The sequence below is a fragment of the Eublepharis macularius genome, chromosome 2 (genome assembly GCF_028583425.1).
Source record: "Eublepharis macularius isolate TG4126 chromosome 2, MPM_Emac_v1.0, whole genome shotgun sequence".
Taxonomy (NCBI): Eukaryota; Metazoa; Chordata; class Lepidosauria; order Squamata; family Eublepharidae; genus Eublepharis; species Eublepharis macularius.
This window is the reverse complement of record NC_072791.1, coordinates 35,125,219-35,146,119: the sequence shown is the minus strand read 5'-3', so window position 1 is coordinate 35,146,119 and position 20,901 is coordinate 35,125,219. Positions and strand designations below refer to the sequence as shown.

Genomic DNA, 20,901 nt, shown 5'->3' with positions numbered 1-20,901 from the left:
AGCCCTACACTTCGCCCTAACATCACTGAGTTGTGAGGATAAAATGAAAATGGGGAGACCAGTGCATGCTGCCCTGAACTCCGTAGCAGAAGTGTGGGATAAAAATGTTCTTAAATAAACATAAAAATTTGGCCTTCAGGTAGCCCAGTGAGACAGATTAGGTCTGACCCTGCCAGATAAGTGTTTTTATAGTAATTTGAGGCCTCTTATTCTTGTTAGTACCTGCCAGCAATTTGTGAAAGCAGCTATATTAGCAGAAGAGATTCCTACATATTCATCTGTTCTGTTCTGTGGGTATATTAGCGTTAAATTAAAGTGGTCCCTCATGTAACTTGATCTTTCTACAAACTCATGTTTCTCACAATTAGGTAACCATAATAAAAATAGAATTGATTTTAAAGACCAATGTCCTGGTTTGCCACATTTGTTGAAAGCTGTATTTGTTTCCTTTTTAATTACTTAATTTTTTTTTATTATTATTAAAGTGATCGAGTACCAAGCCATTCCTAGGCACGGACCTGCAAGCCCATTCAAAGGACATTTAAGTACTAAAAGTAATGGTAAGTAATTTGCATTGTATGTGAGATAAACAGATTTTATAAAATAGCTCCACACTAAACTATTCATTTTGTGGACTACAAAAATAATGTATGTTATTGTTATAAGACCTCAGTTAATATTGTTCAGTACAGGGATGTTAAGTCAAGTAAAAACCTTTAATCCAGTAACTGTCTTACTTCCAAAATATGAATACATTCACCAGTTATATAAATATATCAAAATGCATACGATAACTGATGACATATATGGCCACCTGTCAAACCTCTGGGCCTCATTAGATGACAAACATGTACAGATAGGCTCATGTTTGAGCAGGAAAAAATCAGGTATGGTGGTCCCAAACCATTCAGGGTTTTAAAGATCATACCCAGCATTTTAAATAGGATCCAGAAACTAATTGAGAGCCAGTGAAGCTGTGTTAAGACAGGTGTAATGTGGTCAAAGCGAATCTTACCAGTTAGGTGATCAGTGTTTTCAGTCCTGGTTGTCATAAAATGTGTTAACAGCATTTCTAGGTTGCAGTCCTTTGGCCTCTTTCCTCCAAGGTGGTCACATTGACTTCATAATGGGGCTATTCTGGAGTAGTTGTTTTGAGGATCTCATCTGAGTGTCATCTGCAAGGCTGTGTTTTGCTACTTCAGCTGTTCAGAGGTAGACATCTCACAGTGTCAGTCAAATGGCTCTGTAATTACTGCTTTGCTCATTCATGGCTTGAAAGCTGAAGAACTGTGTCCAGTGTATGTGTTTATTTTGTTCGGTATAGTTATTTAATGTGTCTGTTGACACATTTCAGTAACTTTTCTGCTGCCTGCTGAGGCTGGTCACAGCACTTTGTGGACTCTGCAGAACATGTTGTCATGGTCTGGAAACAGGTAGAATGTTTAGTGATGAACTCTGAAGTGATGGTGGCTTTTGAGAGGATCTGTAGTTACTTCTGTGGAACACTGGAGGAGAGCTGGTATCCATCTGCTTACCATTCGGATTCCAAGGTCCTGGTGACCACAGTTAAAGCTTTCTAATGTCTGAAACACAGGGGGTATCAGTGAAAGAATTACTCTGAACTGAATTAAGCATTAAATGCTATTTAAGTTAAGTGTTTAAAAATTAAGACATGTCTTAGGTGAGATTCACAAAGATGGCCTCCTTGTTTTATAAGAAGCAGACACTTCATCAAATACTCCATGATTGGGAACAGTTTTCTGTTGGAGCTCTGAATGTTGCCTCTGCACCAAATCCTTAACAGTGCTGTTTTCATTGCTGTTGTGATACTGTCCTCCGCAAGCCTAAGTGGCGTGAACGGAAGACGTACCAAAAGTCTTACATTTTATTCTCTTTATACTGCTTAATTATTTTGGTGCGTTTTGTTCAGGACAACTTCCTACTCTTTGCGCTCTTTTCAGTACCCCCTTGTAATTCCTGTTTTTGCTTGTTCTGCTGCTGCAGGCCAATACTGTTAGCTTTATAATGATAATATGTATTTTACTTTTGCAGCTTTCTGCATTGACTCCTCCTCCCGCAGACTAAGTAACCAGTACCTGATCAGGGATCACATGGCTGTTCACTACAATAAAATCCTTTCAGCCAAAGGTAAAAATGTACATATATGCACTCTGTGCATTCCTAGTGTTATTGTTTGTGTGTGTTTTCTAGAGTGAACATGCAGAAAGATCCTGAGGACCTCCTCTTGAATTAAGGTTGCCAGCCCCCTGCTCAGCGTGGGGGATCCCATGCCTCATTGGCTGGCTTCTACACCTGCTCCCCTGGCTTGTTGGGGGGTGGATATCGGAAGGCTGGCTGGAGCTTTCAGAGCATAGGGCAAAATGGTGTGCATGTGCTCTGGGGGCATTCCAGCACTGTGTTTTGGTCCATTTTGGCCCTGCTGAGCCTCATTGCTTCTGTTTTAAACCAGAAATGATGTTGGCAAAAGGCCCGTAGAGTGCATGCACAAAGAAGGAGGACTGGCACGCTCACACACAAACACTCTCCCTCTGCTGGCCCATCCCTGTCCCCTGATTTGAAAGTAAGGGGTAAGGGTGGCAGCCCTATCGTGGGTAGGGTTGCTAAGTGGAAGTGGGGGCTAACCTTTCAGACGAGTATACTGTAAATTAAATCCTAAGTATGAGACAGTGCCACAGTAGAGTCTCCTGTGTGCTACACGTGCAATATTGTGCAGTATTGTGTATGGACTGAAAGTTTAGCTTCCTTTCCCTGTTCTCCCATATCCACAGATATCCAAGAGCATAGTTTTGCTTTAAAAATGAGAGATTAAAAATAATCACTGACATTTAAAATGTGTCATTTCAGAGATTAAAGTGCCAACACTTACCCTTGCCAGCATTTGAAATACTAAACTGAATCAGTGGTTCTTATATTTATGAATTTTGAGGATATATTCCCTCCCCCCCCCCCACAAAAATCAAAGCAAAAATAAAGTGCTAGACTGAACACAGCTTGTACAATATGTCAGGCTAAAGATATGATATCATTAAACCACATCATTTGCCATTTCTTGGGTTGGTGATTCATTCTTGCACAGCTCCAAAGACCGCGCTGTATCCTAATTAATATCTGGCACAAATTTGCTAGCATTAATTATATATATATTTTAAAAAACTTTCCTCAGTACTTTCTCATTTTCAATCTGCTCGATCGCAGTAGGTGATTCTATATAAAAAAAATTGTCTCGGTTTATAATCTGTTATGAAGAGGTTCCAGCTCTCACTCTTATAAGTAAGAGCGAAAGGAAAACAAGTCTTGTAGCAGTTTAAGCTACATGGACAGTAAAAAAGGTCTCTCTCTGAGGTCACCTAGTGAATTTCCATAACAAGAGTTGGGATTTGAACCTGGGTCTTCCCCATCCTAGCCCAGCACTCTGACTACTACATATACCATGCAGGCTTATTCATAAATCTCCCTCTATGCTGCCCTTAATGAATTCTCCAGTAAGATAAAATTCAGCTTTGTAATAATTCCATTCAGGTTACTAGTTTTAGCCAGTCACTCCAAACTAGTATCCAAATCAGTTTATTTTCCACATAATTTACATCCATTAACTTTGTAAACCTCCTGCTTCTGCCTGTTTTACAAATTTATGACAGCCTTTAAGCACATGAACACCCAAAACAGCCTTATACTGAATCAGACCTTTTGGTCCATCAAGATTGGCGTTGTCTACTCTTACTGGCAGCTGCTCTCTAGGGTCTCAGCTAGAGGTTTTTCACATCACCTACTATCTGATTCCTTTAACTGGAGACATTGGGGATTGAACTTGGGACCTTCTGCATACCAAGCAGCTGATCTACTTCTGAGCCACAGCTCCTAGCCCCTGGGCACTCTGCTTTTATGTAAGTTGTATGATCAAATATGCCACATTTCTACTTTTTAAAACATGACTGGATTAAAATAGTAGCACACATTGCTGTTGTTATTAAATGCTGCACATTTATGAGTCCAGATGCTTTATGGTCCTAAAATCACTTTTGCTCACACAACAGCTTCTCTGTAGTAGGTCAACATTACTCTTTTTTTACAGACTGAGAATAGAAGCTGAGAAATAGGGACTTACCCAAGACCAGTCAATAAGTTCACTTTAAGCATGAATTTCAACCCTGTTTTCTATATCCAAGTCTACCAAACTGGACCAAACACCTTTGATGCTTAAGCATACAAGATTTTTACAGCTCATTCAGCATCGTTGTAAAATAATTCAGCAGACGGTTTTGTTGGTTCTTTACAGTTCACCATCCCTCTGCATGCTTCGTGGCTCTTGCTTAATTCCAGGCTTTTGATGAACATAAGCAAACATTGGCCTGGGTTAGATGTAATGCCAAGTCATGCTTTGCTGCTGTATGAAAGCGCCATGGGGACCCTCCTGCTTGTGTCCTTCCCCTCTTTCCCTTCTGCTGGTGTGCCATGATCTAATTAGCTGGTTCCTCTTTTGTGCCAAGTTGTAACTCACTCTTAGATTTGAGTCAGGAAGCTATGACTCGCGCTTTCTCTAGCTCCCAACGTACAGTCTAGTTTGCAGGACCAACACGGACCAGCTTTGAAGTAACAGCAAGCTGGGGTTTGCTACAAAAGTGCTCCTTCCTAGTTCAAGAGGGAGATACCAAAAATTCAAATACAAAAGGGTCAGAAGGACTACTACGTTGACTGCAGCTGTTATTGAAGGCGATGTCCAGGCACTGAGAAAAAAGGCTATTTGCACTGAGAAGCGAGAGGAGGAAGGTCCTAAAGAACGCAGGCGTTTTCAGTTTGCTGCTTGCAATATATCCTGAACCCTTTCCTTCACTGGGTGAGCATTCTGGGAGAGACGATGCCTGCCTGGATGGCAGAGGAAGCTGATTGAACGATCTTCCATATAGAGAATGCCAGTGCAGGAAGTCTAAGGTAGGAGTCAGTAACTGACTAAATCCATCTAGGGTTGCCAGCCTCTGGGAAGGGCCTGCAGATCTCCCAGATGACAGAGGCTACTTCACCTGGATAAAATGACTACTTTGGAGGGTGGGCTCTTTGGTATTATACCTCACTGAGGTCCTTCCCTTTCCCAAATCTTGCCCTCTACAGGCTGCACCCCCTAATACTCCTGGAATTTCCCAACCCAGAGTTGGCAATCCTAAATCCATACTCCAATGCCCGCTGACCTCTTCCCCCTCTTTCAATTACCAAACTAAGAGACAAAAATAAATGGGAGGAAAATTGGCATCTGTGTCATCAGAACTTGTTAAGAATCCACTTTAGAAAGTGAGGACGAGTCACTGGCCTACCGTTCCTCACTTCGCTCTCAGACTGATGCTCTAGGAAAAACTAATTGCTGACTAGGCTCGAAAAGTTGTAAAACACGTTAGCTGACTTTTCCCACAAGACCTTAGATCACACACCTACCAAACATCTGAATTAACATAGAATGTGCTGAATTCACACGTGTCATTTATATTCTGTGCAGCTGGTTGCCTCTCATTGGGCTGAGGGCTAGGGGAAAAGTGGTAGGATGTTGCGTGCCTACTGGGTGCGCCAAAGTCATTGGGTCCATGAACATCTCTCTGTGCTGGATTGGGGTCAGAATGGAGCTTTTCTCCCGGTCTGCAATGCTCCATTTTCCAAGCGACTCATTGCTCATATTACCTTCTTACTGGGAGGAGAGCAGGGTTCTGTATTTTTCATTGCCGCTTTGGGTGCCAGAATTATCCATATTTAAATGCCTTGCTTGATAAACAGACTATAAAAGCATCTCATCATTTCAGATGGGGCTGCCTGAGGATGAGAATTGGAAACTAGATGCATAAGACATGCATGTATCATTCGAATATGCTGATATGGTCAATCTGATGTCCCTTCTCTTCCCTGCATCAGTGCCCACGTTCTCAGCAGCTGCTTTATATATAGGAATATTCAGAGTCAGTAAAACCTTGAACAAGGCAAAAAAAAAATGCCTTATTGAGTATTGTTACGTCAAAGAGCAATATATCCAGAGCTGAAGTTACAGGTTCCCCTGTGCTTTAACTGAATTATTTTCTATACGTATATGCAAAAGTACAGGGTAGTTTTCATTTATAAACAGTGTAAACACCAGCCTTAATTTTTTTTAAAAAATCTCTAAAATGTGCTTGAATCCATATAAGCAATATATTTGCTAGTGAATATATATTTTATTCATTTATTTAGATTTATAATCTGCTCACCCCACAAGTGGGCTCAGAGCAGGTTACAACCATATAGTATTTTAAAATGTCGTCAGGCATTTCAGTTACAGAAGCTTTTGTTTTCTAAAGAGTTGCTTTTATGGAAATTTATCCTACTGCTAGCCAAGACAATTGCAAATTTTAAACAGGTTCATTCACTCACGTTTTACTTTTTACATTGTCTGCTTTCAGCTGCTGTAGACTGTTCGGTACCCAAAAGCAGGCTAAACAGCATACAACGTAAGTATTTCTTAGGTGTCTGTCCTATATAAACTTCCATAGAAGTATGCTGTTACTTCTTAGCAATTAACTATCCTGAATTTCATAGTTCTAGCTTGACACCTAGTGCTATTTCTTCCCTATAGAGCGTAGTCTTCCACTACCACCAAAATGAATTTTTCTTCATTTTATGATACCCATCAAATTTCTTTTTAGTTTTCATCTCCCAGTTTTCTCCATTAATGTCTAATTCATATGGAACCAGTGCATCTTTATTAATTAATTGATTTGATTTGTTTTATACCCCGCCCTCCCCACAGATGGGCTTAAGAACTTCTTGCTGTGATAACAGGGCAGCCGAAACAATTTCCTAGGCATACATGCTTGTCAGTTCAGATTTATATCCAAAGTCTTTACTTCATTGCCTCTGCTTTTGGAAACTAAGCACATGGTTACTAGAGAGGGCGTTTCCTATGGTGGCACCTTTTCCCAGAACTCCCTCCCTACCCAAGTTCACTTGTAATAACTTCTTTGAAGCATCAGAGGAAGTTCATCTTGTTTAATTTAGTTTAATTCATTAGATTTCTTGCCCGCACTCCCTGCAAGCAGGCTCGGGGTGGGTTACAAGTAACACTACACAGTAATACAATAAATTAAAACAACAATACATAATAAAAGATAAAACACGCAATTTCATCATTCCAATACAAAAGTTAAAACCATAATCTAAAATGCAGCATGAGATGGTTCACCATAATACATCCCACACACCAGTATCATGGAGGTAGGGTTTCTTAATTTCATTTTAAGAGGGTTTGTTAATTTCATCTTCACCTCCCCAAAGGCTCTGTCAAAGGCTCTGAAATTAACACACCCTCTGAGAAACCATCTCCACTGCTTCTGTCTTTTTAAACTACCCTCATGTAGAGAGGTGAAATTGACAGAGCCTTTATCTCTGTCTTTTTAAACTACGCTTTCCAGCTAACGTTGCGTCTCCCTACACTTGAGTGTCCTTATGTAAGATGTCTTGTGTAGAGAGTCTCTCTGTTCAGGATTACAAAGAAGGTGCATCAGTCAAGGGAAAACGTGATGATCAGCTTGTCAAATTAACAGGGACATTCCTCCTGCTCATGCCATATGTGTGTTCAAGATAAGGCTTCATTGTTTTGGTAGCTATTTCTGGATGTCCATTGGAATTAGGTGCAGCATGAGTACATGTCTTGAAGTGATAATAGGGCAGCTGAAACAATCTTCTCCTGGGCAGGCAAAGCCATTCTTTCCCTTTTCTCAAAGGGACAGCTACTTGAAAACTAAAAGGCATAGGTCTTCCTCAAATTGCTCTAAGGGTTTTTATATCTCCTGTCAGAAACTGAGGTTTCCAGATTGGACCCCTGAAACAGGTCACTCTCCAGGCTCCTTTGTAAAGAGTTTTTGGGGCCTTAGTACTGAGAGAAGGTTAAACTCACCTTGTATCCTTTTTCTCCCACACTGGGCATCTCTACAGTCTAGCAGAGAGAGCCCAGGCACGTCTTCCTTGGCCTCTTACTGACTCTTGTGATATATTTGACAATAAAGGAAATGTATTAGAGGAGAATGGCAAAGTGTTAACCTTTACACAGGGTGGCCACTGTATGAGACAGGAAGCTAGTCTAGGCAGACTAATGATGTTCTCCAGCAGGAATGTTCTTGATTAATAGTGAAGAAAGCTTGCATTTCTCTTGGATGCCCCAGCTCTGTTTTTCTCTGAGCATTTCTTATGTAAAATTGCATGGAAACTGGCCATCTTTGTTTTTGCTATTAATTTTGCTCAATCTGTAAAAATAAGAAAGTGTACTATACTTTGTACTATTTTTTGGCATGATTTTGAGCCGTGCTAAAATTCTGTTTATCAATGAACTATATTTAAAACATATAGAACATCTTCGATCAAAATGGGTAGCTGTGTTAGTCAGTAGCAGTAGAAAAGAGCAAGAGTCCAGTAGCACCTATAAGGCTAACAAAATTTGTAGTAGGGTATAAACTTTCATGAGTCACAGCTCACGAAAGACGAAGAACTTTCACCTCTGAAGAAGTGAGCTGTGACTCATAAAAGCTCATACTCTGCCACAAATTGGACTCTTGCTCTTTTCTGCTGCTACAGATGGACTAACATGGCTACCCATCTTGATCTGTCTCTATCGAAGGAACCATATTTATCCATACAGAATGGAAGAACATCTTAGTGAGCCATAACAAAAGGAGTGTATCTAAGAAGAACAAAAGTAAAGGAAGCAAGTGAGAACAAAAGCATGTTCAAATAGCATATTGTTCTCTAAGTAATTTCAGTATTTGCTGCTTTTAACATCAGATAATAAGGCTACATATAACTGATTTGCTTGGTAACTGATGTTATTGTTTATGTTACTTAATGATTTGGTTTCTGTGTATATTGTTCAGTTTACTTAATGTAATACAACAAGTGTTAAATTAAAATTAGGAAGACTGTAATATTTGTTATTGGCAATGTACCTCGTATGTTTTTGAGCTTTGTGTACAAGCATCACAGACTACAGCTTTTGCATGTGATAGACATTTGGACCCAGTTTTTGCAATCTTTTGTAGTCATTTACCAACTGATGAAGTGGGTTCTAGTTCATAAAAGTTTATGACATGAAATGTCCATTGGTCTTTAAGATGCCCCAAAACCATTTGCAGCAAAAGACTAACTGGAATATGTCAGCTGGGTTGGTGCTGCATTGGATGTCAGATCCACCGGACTGTATGGTTTTCTTTCAATTCATATTTTACTTTAAATAATCACTCCCCCTCCAATAATTTAAATCATACTTCTGACCTGAGCTTCAGTACACCTGAAGCAACATTTCCAACTGTTAAATTACTGGCAGTCCTAGATGTGAATGCAAGTTTAGTTAATGCTGGTAAGAAAGAGGACTGTGGAAGTACTCAGGAGTAGACTTGGGCACGAACACGGAAAAAATGAACATGCTGTTCGTGGTTCGTTGCCGTCCACAAACAACAAGCATTGAAGAACATGATGCTGTCACGAACATGTTCGTTGTTCGTGGGGGCTGCAGCCCCCCACCCCCAGCCCACTTAGCCCCCCTCCCCTCTAATCCACTTACCTGGATTCCCCCCTGCCGCCTGCCAGCTGATATTTTAAAGGGCCTTGACCTGCCACTTGCAAGTGGCAGGGCCCTTTAAACAACCCCAGCCCCCACTCCAGCACTGCCAGGCTTCTTCTGCCCAGTGCGAGCAGAGCTGGGAGATTCTCCCTGTCCCGCTTGCTCTCGGCAGGGCCAGCACCCCGGGGCTGCTCCTGCCCCTTGTGAGCAGGGCAGGGAGAATCTCCCTGTCTTGCTCGCACCCAGAAGGGCCGGCACCCAGGAGCTGCTCCTGCCCCGTGTGAGCGGGGCAGGGAGATTCTCCCTGTCCCGCTCACACCCGGCAGGGCTGGTGCCCTGGGACTGCTCCTGTCCCGTGCGAGCGGGGCAGGGAGATTCTCCCTGTCCCTCTTGCACTGGGCAGAAGAAGCCATGCGGTGCCAGCTCTCCCAGTGCTAAGAGGGGCGGGGAGATTCTCCCCATCCCTCTCGCACCAGGAGAGGGGCAGCCGACACTCAGCCACTCGTAAGGGAAGCCCCCGATAACTCCTCTTTGATTCTGGGTTTCCAGGGAAACAGCAGGAGTTCAGACAATCCCTGCCTGAGTTGCCATAGGAATTGATTGCAGGTGCCAGACTGTCTGGCTTGACAAACAGCAACGAACGAGGCTTCCAACGACTACCTGTTTGTTTGGAATGGGGCCTCACGAACACCCTGTTTGTCAACAGCCAAACAGGCTTTTCGTGGGCTTTTTTACGTTCGTAATGCTGTTCGTGCCCATGTCTACTCAGGAGTGCTTTGAGCAAACCTTAAGCTGCTAGGACAGGGCATGGCTCAAAGATTTTCTCCAAGCTGTACTTTAAAAGAAATGTGACATTAGAACTGTAAAATAGTAAAGAGTCCAGTAGCACCTTTAAGACTAACCAACTTTACTGTAGCATAAGCTTTCAAGAACCACAGTTCTTTTTGTCAATGCATCTAACGAAGAGAACTGTGGTTCTTGAAAGCTTATGCTACAGTAAAGTTGGTTAGTCTTAAAGGTGCTACTGGACTCTTTACTATTTTGCTACTGCTGACTAACACAGCTTACTTCTCTGGATTAGAACTGTGATTCTATACTGCTTAGGACTGATTCAAATGTAACTGGAATTAGGTTATGGAGACTGGGCAAGATAAATCTAGTGAGCCACCACCCTCCACTGAATTCTTTGTGTCCCTTTTAACCATATGTCATGAAATTAAAGCCTATACCCTTATCCTATGCCTTACCTAGAAGAAAATCCTGTTGATTTCAGTAGGATTCCCAAGTAAATATGGTTAGGAGTATAGCCTTTCTGCCCAATTTTATGGAAGTTTACTCAGAAATAAGTCCCTCTACATTTAAATGGGATTTAATTCTAATACTTGTGTTTAGGATTACAGCCAAATTTATATAGTAGCAACTAGCAAGATACCCACTGCCCTTTATTCTGATCTACTTTTAAAAACTGTGCATTGATGTTACACTGCTGCTTCTTAAGCAACAGACCTTATACTGTGGTTGGCACAGTCTCTGAACAAGTGAACATGTCTTTCATGTAAGGTGTCTGTAGCTACAGCTGTTCTTGGCCCAGTATTTTAGCCAACAGCAATGCCGGCAAGCGGCCATGCCAGAGAGAGAGTACCAAGCATGCTTTTGTGGATTAGCTCAACCTGATTGACTCAAAATAGCCCGTGAAGTTTGACGTGTCTGAGCTGTGAATCACTGGAAGCCCCAGTGGGCCAGAGGAGTTCTGTGATTGCTGAACGTGTGACAGAAACATGCCAAAAGCTCTGCCAAAGAAGACAGGTGTAGATGCACATGTCTGGGTTGCACAAGCTGTGAAGATCTTTTCAGTTTGGCAGCTTCTCTGCTGAGTACATTCAGGGTGCAGCCTGGACATCGTGATAAGAAAGATTAAGGGAATGAAAGACTCCAGCTATGGCAGAAAGCAAACATTAAGAGAAATTGATCCACCGGTAAACAGGCATCCATTCACCTTTTTTGATCTTCCTGTAACTGTAGCTTCCCCATTATATGCTCTTCCCTGAAAAGATCACGTTCACAGCTTGAAGGTGCTATTCAGACCTCCTTTATTGCATTTTGTGCCTTCAGCCAACTTCAGTTGGCTTGTGTCCCCACTCCTCCTTCAGAGGCATGAGCTGGTTATCCAAACTACGGCAACACGAAGGCTTTCTATAATATGAACACGTCCAGTGGAAAAAAATCCTGCACAAATCCTGTGGAAGAATTTGTGATGTACCAATCTTCCCTATACAGGGGAACAAGATTTCCATAAGAAAATGTTGATGTATGTTGTACCCATCGTCCATTCATATCAGCTAAATTAAATCATATGTTGAGAGTAATTGATTGTTCTTGATTATTCAAATTTCAGTTGACAAAAATAAAACATGATTTTAAAAATGCGCACATGGTGCTTCATAGAATTATAGAGTTGAAAGGGGCCTTACAGACCATTTAGTCCAACCCCCTGCCCAATGCAAGTACAGCCTAAAGCATCCCCAACAAGTATTCGTCCAGCCACTCCTTGAAGACTGCCAATGAGGGAGAAACCACCACATTCTAAGCAACTGAGAGCCAAACTACAAGTGACGCCTGACACTAGTTGGACACTTGTCGGCTTCCCTCAAGTTTTGATGGGAAATCTAAGCATCCTGGTCTTGCAGTTTGGCTCTCCGACTGCTGTCCAATGGACTTTTCAACTGTCACTTGTCCAACATTCTGCCAAGCTGCCTACATTTCCCATCAAAACTTGAGGGAAGCTGACAAGTGTCCAACCTGTGTCAGGCATCACTTGTAGCTTGGCTCTGATTTCACTGCTTGCTTGCTAACTATCATTTCAGATTCCAGTTATTAAAATGCAGTAACTGATTTTCCCCAGCCAGCTCTAAAGTTCCATTTGATTCTTTTTTGTAAGATTATTTCTGGGTGAAATTTAGTATGCATGTATATAAATCTAAGATAGTGAAGAAATACCTGAAACAGGTTTTTTGATGTAGTTCCAAATATAAAAGCCCTTGTTTTAAATATGTGTAAATAAAATAATTGTGCTTCATTGGGAATTTTGCATATGCTTTTGCTTCCATATACTCTACATATATTTAAGAACAAGATAATGAATCTGATTGCAAATGCAACAGCAAGAGATGAAGTCAAAGCATTACCAGCAATTTAATTAACTTCCATTCATGGCGTCATTTACAGAGATGATTCACAGATCACTTTACAGAAGTGTGGCCTTATTGACCTCAGAGACATTAGGGCAGAATCAGTGAATCACTGTAAGATTCAGCACTTGGATTCGTTTTACAGGAAAATCTTTTTAATTTCTCAGAAACAACTGATAGAAGCATTTTTGTCGCTCTGAAATTATCATTAACAAGCACTGAACAAAAGTCCTGACATGGTTCTATTAGACTGAAAGATGCTTTTCCCTTTCAAAATAAAGTGCCAAGCTGTATACTGTAGAGAGTGACCTCAAGTCTGAGTTGACTTATGGCAACCCCTGGTGGGGTTTTCGTGGCAAGATATTAAACAGAGGTAGTTTTCCATTGCCTGCCTCTGCAACCCGGTCTTCATTGCAGGTCTCCCATCCAGTTACTAAGCAATGCTAACCCTGCTTAGCAGCTGAGATCTGATGAGATCAAGCTCGCCTGGGGTATCCAGTGTCGGGTGCCAAACTGTATACATAATTCTTAATGTAGTTTCATCTTAGCAAAGTACGGCTGGTATAACATAAATGGTATAAAACATACTGAGAGGCAGTCTTAAATTTTTCAAAGAAATAAAGATTATATTGTATCTCATTTCATTTCTGCTACCACAAAAAAGTTTGATACTTCTGCTGAGTATTGAAGCACAGTTGAAATCCTGGTAAAGGTCAACGAGGCAGCAATTTAATTAATGGATTTTATCAGATTTCTTGTGAGTACGGGCAAGAAAACGAGAGCTTTGAATCGTTGGGAATGAAATGTCAACATCATTTTTTTTTTTAAAAAAAGTATATATATTGTGTGATGGTATTTTAAAATGTACCGTTTCCCTTACTTCCCTGAACATCAGTCTCTTAATTGCTGTTCACTAAATATGTTTACTGTTTTCAACATCTAGGGATAGCTTTGTATACCATTCCATAAAATATGGTATGTCTAACTTCTAGGGCCATCTTTTGCATTACAGCATACATTGGTACAAATTGAGGGTGTTCCTCCTTCTACCATGTAATATGCAAGGCAACATCATTACTTTTTTAATAATAACAACAACAACATTCATAAATTGTAAACAGTTTACAAAGTATGTTATTATTATCTCCACAACAATCACCTTTTGAGAAGGGTGGAACTGAGAGAGCTCTGGAAGAGCTGTGACTGATCCAAGGAGTGGGGAAGCAAACCCAGCTCCCCGGATTAGTCCTGCCGCTCTTAACCACTATACCATGTATGCACCATAGAAACATGCCAGGGAGAGTGAGTCAAACTCAGCTCCCTGTGGTATCTTTCTGAGGAATGTACATGGTGGAAAAGGCTTTTAGCTACTTCCAATGCTATGAGGTAGAAGAGATGCATAAATATATCTGAATCAGTCATTAACTTTTGCTCTGGGGACCTCAGTCTCTGTCATTGCCAGTAGGATAGTTTAAGGAGACACATCCTAAATGCTTTTGATTTTTCGTACGGTCAGTTATGGAGATGTGCATGAACTGTCAAAAGGAAGATCCAGGAATAGGCAGACACAGCTTATAAATTTCAGCAGTGGTCTCAGCTCCACTGAAACACCCTGGAATAAATTGTTTAAAGAATGTAAGAAGATAATTGTAAAAGTTTCAAATCATGTTCCCACTTGCTAAAATTAAGCTCATTAAAATCCTGATTTAAGATTGTATAATCCGAGTGCTACTTCTATTATCCTGCTGTTCCACTAAGGAGCTCAGGATGGAATACACAGTTCTCCTCACTCCATTTTATTCTCACAACTTTCTGAGGTAGGTTTAGGCTCAAAGTGAGCGATTAATCCAAGAGCCACCCAAGAGGGTTTCATAGCTGAGGGGGTGGAGGTGGAATAGAAACTCAGGTCTCTACAATCCTACTCTGACATCTTAACCCCACAATATTACACCCACTCTCAATAATAACAGTCATTATGGTTCAGTTTTCGAAAGCAAGTTCATCTAATCGGCAAGGGAAATCCACATGTAGAAGAAAATGGATATCGGGAAAATGTAGGGATATCCCCCTACACTTCACCATGCGCAGAGCTGAGCCCCATCATAACTCTGTAGTTTAACTCCAAAAAATTTTAAATAAGATTCCTAGTGTATTTATTCCAGTTATTTTCTTCAGTGTCAGATCAGCATCGAAGAGAGAAGCTCAAGAAGGAAATAGAAAAGTGTGAGAAGGAAATGAGCACATCCAAAAATGTGTCCCGATCCAGTTCTAGGGAGAGTAGACGACCACTGTCAGCCACTTATAGAAAGGTGGGTATAACAGGATTTTTAAAATTTTACTGTGGTTGGTCACAGCTTATTTTCAGTTTGTTATTGAAGAGTAGATGATGATGGTTAGAATCCTGTTGTAGTGTGCATGGAAGCCATTGGTAGAGTTAGAATTTTCTGACATCTTTCTTGACCAAGTAGCTGCCTGTGAGCCTCTGACAGGCAATGTTGATGGTATGAGAACCTGCATATATTGAAAAAAAATTCAACAAAGATGACTATGCTAGTGGGGGAAGGTGAGGAAAAATGGCCACTCTCTGCCTCTTTTGTCAATGGAAGTAACACTGGCAGAATAGACAAGAATGACAGTTTTCTCTGTGTTCCCCTACTCAGTGCAGACACTCATTTTGCATGTTTTTTCATCCATGTAGGTCTCCAAAACTCAGGTATTGCCTTTAGGGAACTTGCATATGACTTCTGGGAGAAGTGGAAGGATTGGTGGTACATAGGAACCAACTCCCAAAGTATAATCTCTCTGAAAACTTTCCTTATGAATACAAGTTTGGCATTTTTGTTCAAACTACCTAGGATCTATAACTTCTCCTTACATTGCCTTAAATTTTTACCCCAGGAAGCTCTGGTCTAGGGTTCCCAGATGCCGTTCGGTGGCAGACAAACTCCCAGGGATTTGCTCCCTCGTCAGCCAATCACCCAGCGATCGGTGGGAAGGGACATGCTCCCAGAGCTTGCCTGCCACTGGCAGGCACCTCAGAAGCAGCGCCATGTGCACACTCCCAACCAGCATGGCGACATCACTTCCAGAAGTGATGTCGCACTGCCTGCAGGAGCGTTCCCACACTTTATTTGTGGCTGAGTTGGGCTCCAAACAGGCCGAATGAGCCCTGTGCGGAGTGCGGGAGTGCTCGCGAGGCTGGCATGGTAACATACTTCTGGAAGTAACATCATCATGCCAGCTCCAGAGCACGTGTGCACAAAGCACGCGTGCGAAAGAAGACCTCGTGCCCAGCACAAGGTAAGTGCTTCACCCTCCCGATGGGAGGTGAGGGGTACCTGGCAACACACTTTGGTCACAACCAATAATTCCTTTTTTCTCCACACGCACAGAGCTTCAAATGTTCTCTACTCAGGCATTTTGCCTCAAGAGGACCTTCCCTTTGGAATTTGAATCCCACCACTAACACCACCTGTGGTGTTTTGCTGCCTTTATGAAACCTATATTATACCTCCTCCCTGCCTTTCCTAGTGTTTCAAAATGGTTTTTGCAGTTTGTCTTGTATTATAGGAAGGCTTAGTTACAGATGGTAGAATGAGAGAACAGTCAGCTCGTGGGGGTGGCTGTGAGGTAAAGAAGGGATCCAGTATTCCTGTTAAAACAGATGTTTTGCTTATCCAGAAATAGAATTTACAGAATCACTGGGGAGAAAATTGGGAAATGTTATGGGCTCCTCCCTACATTTCTAAGGTGTGGCCATCATGGAGGAGCAGGAAGTTGAGGGGAGGGGAAACACCTTTCCCCCTGGCTTTTCTTGCTCCTGTCTTCCCCACCCCTTATCTAATCTTACCCACTTCCCACTCCTTCTGTCATTTTTACCTTTTCTTCCCTCCCTTCTGTCTCACTTTCCCTCTTAATCCTCTACTTTTTCTACATCTCTCTTCCCCTTCTCTCCAGCTTTCTCTGTCACTGTTGCTGTCCTCAATCCATTCACTCTTTCCCCCATTACCCCCATCCCGTGTCTTCCCCCTCTCATCTCATCTTGTCTCCCCCACATTGCTCCACCACTTATCTCTTCTTCCTCCTTCCTTTTCCTTATCTCTTTCCCTCTCCCAGACCCCTGCCTGTCTTCCTGACCTATGGGGTGGTGAGGCAGTGAGGAGGAAATGCCTGCTTTCAGCTCCCCCCCGCCAAGTATCCATTCATGGGGGAAGGGAATAATGGCTGGCTGTGGCACTGGGGAGAGGCAAGGGGCATTCTGATTTGGCTCAGGGGCCTGCATTCATTGTGGCCTATGTTTGTCGTGGCTCTGGGACCTGCAGTCTTTGTGGCCTGTGTTTGCCACTGCTCCAGTGCCTGCATTTGGCACAGCCTCTGTTTGGTGTGGCTCTGGGGTCTGTGTTTGCTGAGCTGCCAGGGGCCTGTGGTTGCCATGGTGCTGCATTCGTCATGGCTCTAGGGAAAGGCAAGACGCACTGCTGGGTCACGGGAGCCAGTCAGCCACCAGTTTTTGATACAGCCAGTGGCCAGGATGGGCCCTGCTCCTGTGGTGGCATGGCAGCATGTCACTTTCAGCTGGCCAGTCAGTCCAGTTGCCCCCCAGAGGTCTGCATATGTACAGACATGAGGTAAGCAATTTGGGTGATATTTAAACCCCTCCTATTTTTTTCTTTTAGGTTCTAAGTTTTCTGCAACTCTGAAACATCTTTTTTGTTCCTAAGTAGACTCAATCTGTAGGTTTAAGGAATTGCATGGGGGGGGGTCACTTGGCTATTAGTATATCAGATTTATAATTACATATGCATAATGGATGCAGAGTATTAATAAGCACATTGGTTTCAGAATAGGTTCATAATGGTTTCAAATGATCCTGAAATACATATTCATAGACCAGGGCTGTTTCCAGACCGCTTACCTGCCTCCGGAACATCACGCCATGTTGCGGGGAAATGCGAAATATCATGTTTTCTCACGCGAGTTTTGCGCAACGTCGTGCAAAACTCGCGCGAGAAAACGCGATATTTCGCATTTCCCCCGCAACATGGCGCAACGTTCTGGAGGCAGGTAAGCCGTCTGGAAACGGCCCCAGTCACAAAGACTAATTTTTCACACAGTTCTTCATTCACAAAATAATTCTATCATCCACAGACATAGATCCTCTCAGCTTTTCTACCCAGGCAATGGCTGTCTTAGACAGACTCTCAAAACTAGACAGAATAAGCTTTTTTTTAGAGATCTACAAACTGACTGAAAAACTTTCACTCCAGATCAGACTAAAAACTGCAGTTCACTCTGCCACCTAAGGTACAGTACTGTCCAATCACAGAACACTCTACTCCCCCATCCAGCCCGCCTCCTTCAGAGGCCTGCATTTGAAACCACAGTAACCAATAGTTAAATCCCTCACATTAACCAGCAGATACAAAAATCTATTTCTATGGCAAAATGTTACAACCTGTACTTTTACTGCAAAATGGCAATTCGTGGGAAAATCCAAAGCTTAAAATTTATAGTACTACCTCTTCTGTAATCCTATTATATAAAAGACAAGCCATGTTCCTGACAACTCACCTCTTATCCTGGTGTGGCTCCAGAGGGTGCTGCTGCAGAGGGAAGCCCAGGCGAGGCAGCCTGCCCCTCCAGAGAGGGCGCTGCAGCGGAAAACCCAGGACAGGATCAGGAGGAGAGCAGTTGGCAATGCCCCCCCCCTTCACCCAGATGGGATCAGGAGCGGAGCAGGTGGCAATGCCCAGCCACCCTGCACCGGGATCAGGCATGTATAAGGAGGCAATGCCCACCCCCTGCCTTCATCCGGCCAAGATCAGGCACATAGCAGGAGGCAGTGCCCGCCCCCTTCACTCTGCCAGGATCAGGCATGGAGCAGGCAGCAATGCCCACCCCACCTTCACCCAGTCGGGAGCAGGTGTGGAGCAGGCGGCAATGCCCGCCCCCACTTTCACCTAGCAGGGATTAGGAGCAGAGGAGGTGGCAATGCCTTCCCCTGGCCAGGATCAGGCACAGAGCAGGAGGCAATCCCCCCCCCTCCCGAGCCAGGAGGCAATCCCCCCCTCCCCCACGTCTTCACTTGGCCGGGATCAGTCATGGAGGAGAAGGCAATGCCTGCCTACCCGCGCTCCCCTTTCTAGAGCCTGTCATTTTTCCCCCCACAACAGGCTTTGTTGCTAGTTTATCATGAGCTCTAAAGAACTGGGCAGTTTTCATTTCCTTATATCATACAATAACTCATTCACAGAAATATTCCATTAGTGAGTGCTAATTAGTGCAATTTGATGTTATCATTAAAATAATATTCCAATTCCAAAGCAGCTCTGTCCTCCCCCTGGTTTGCCTTAGCCCTGTACAGGCAACCTGTCCATACATGGACTGAGCATGTGGGTAGGAAAAACAGAGAGCGCGCACTTGCCTTGCTCTCCTACCTCCACACAATCACCAAGTCATCTGCATAGGAGGGAGTGTGCTTATGGATGCTTCCTCTGCTCTTTTGCTTCATGGAGACCATGCTGTGATTGCTGAGAGGGGGAAGGCGGGGCCAACACGCTCCTTGCCTGCTCTCCATCTCCATGCAAACAATCAGTGCATGAACAGATCGCCTCTACAAGACTCTTGTCTCTGCCCTGTGTGGTTTGGTCCTGATCCAACTATACATGTTTACAGCCAGGAGCAGGGAATGTGCCCTGGTTGCCATAGTCAGCTTCCCCATCAATTATCATTTTGTTAGTGGGCAGGCTGGCTTCAGTGGCCTCATCCTGCTACGATAGTTTCCAACAAATAGCAGCCTGGACCCTGTGTATGTAATGTTTTTGTAAGCGCCAGAGTGGTGTAGTGGTTAGAGTATTGGACTATGATCAGGGAGAACCAGGTTTGAATCCCCAGTCTGCCATGGAAGCTTACTGGGTGACCTTGGGCCAATCATACACACTCAGCCTAACCTACCTCACAGGGTTGTTGTGGAGATAAATGGAGGAGAGGAGAATTATGTAAGCCATCTTGGGTCTCCCTTGGGGAGAAAAGTGGGGTATAAATAAAGTAAATAAATAAATAAATAAATAATGGCTCTGATTCAGAACATTCTAAGGAAACGTGCATGTAGGGACTCATTTATGCATGTGATTCTTCAAGTAAATAGGGATGCATGTGCCGAACGCTCTACATGTAGCTGGGTCAAGGTATAGGATTGCACATAACTAATGGGGGAAAAAACAGGGCAGGAGGTAAAGGAAGCTGAAAGGAGGAGATGCAAATGATCCATGTCTGTAAATAAACCAGTGGATAACAGTATTAAGCAAATCAGTAAATGGGAGAGACTTACAGTACAATCCTAAACAGAGTTACACCTTCCTAAGCTTAGTGACTACAGTGGACTGAGAAAGGCATAACTCTGTTTAGAATTGCACTGTTAAATTTGTCCACTCTCCCAATCTGTGCAAGCTAAAATTAGTTTGCTTTAATTGGATCGTGTCCTTTGTTATGAAGATGATATTATTAAAAAATGTGTTGTCTTCCTCATTGATGAGCCCTGTATGAACTTTAATTTATGTACAATCAGGAGCAGCATAGCCAACCTCATCAGCTGACACTGATAGGATTATGGTAGCTGAACATTGGGAAGAATAATATTATTTTCATAGCAATGAGATAGAATTGACAGAATTCATTTTGGGTTAAAAATACACACAGGGGTATATTTTGCATCCAGCTGCTGTATAATAGTGGTCATTAGCTGGTTGATTCTTGCATGACTACTTTGTAGCTGACAGGGTGAGTGATGGCATTATTAGATTCCTGGATAATAACCGTGCTTTGAATTGTTGCATGACTGGGGGTGGTGGTGGATATATGATATGTAGGATTATTTTTTTTGTTTTGCTTTGAAGGAAAAGATTTGTCAAATTAAAGGTATCTTTTACACACCGTTATTTTCTTTCATGAAGGTTGTTGTCCCTTCTTTCTTAGCCCTTAGATGAAATTTCTTTACAACTCTTACTAACAAGGCTATCAGGAGGCCTATGTTAATGTATGATATTTGTGATATTCAGGGTTATTGTAAAACCTTTTAAGAGGACTGAAAAATTAATATATTTTTTTTTACTTAATTGAGGTAGAACAACA

At 42.6% G+C, this 20,901-nt stretch overlaps 1 protein-coding gene across 1 annotated transcript in view; it reads left to right on the top strand.

Annotated features, from left to right (window-relative positions):
- The window catches only part of SPATA7 (spermatogenesis associated 7), a 75,803-nt gene that overhangs the window by 18,190 nt on the left and 36,712 nt on the right, over positions 1-20,901 (top strand). The window contains exons 2-5 of the mRNA XM_054972287.1: positions 486-560; positions 2,053-2,148; positions 6,435-6,482; positions 14,947-15,080. Of these exons, the coding sequence (XP_054828262.1) occupies positions 486-560; positions 2,053-2,148; positions 6,435-6,482; positions 14,947-15,080 (353 nt within the window). The remainder of the gene's footprint in view (positions 1-485; positions 561-2,052; positions 2,149-6,434; positions 6,483-14,946; positions 15,081-20,901) is intronic.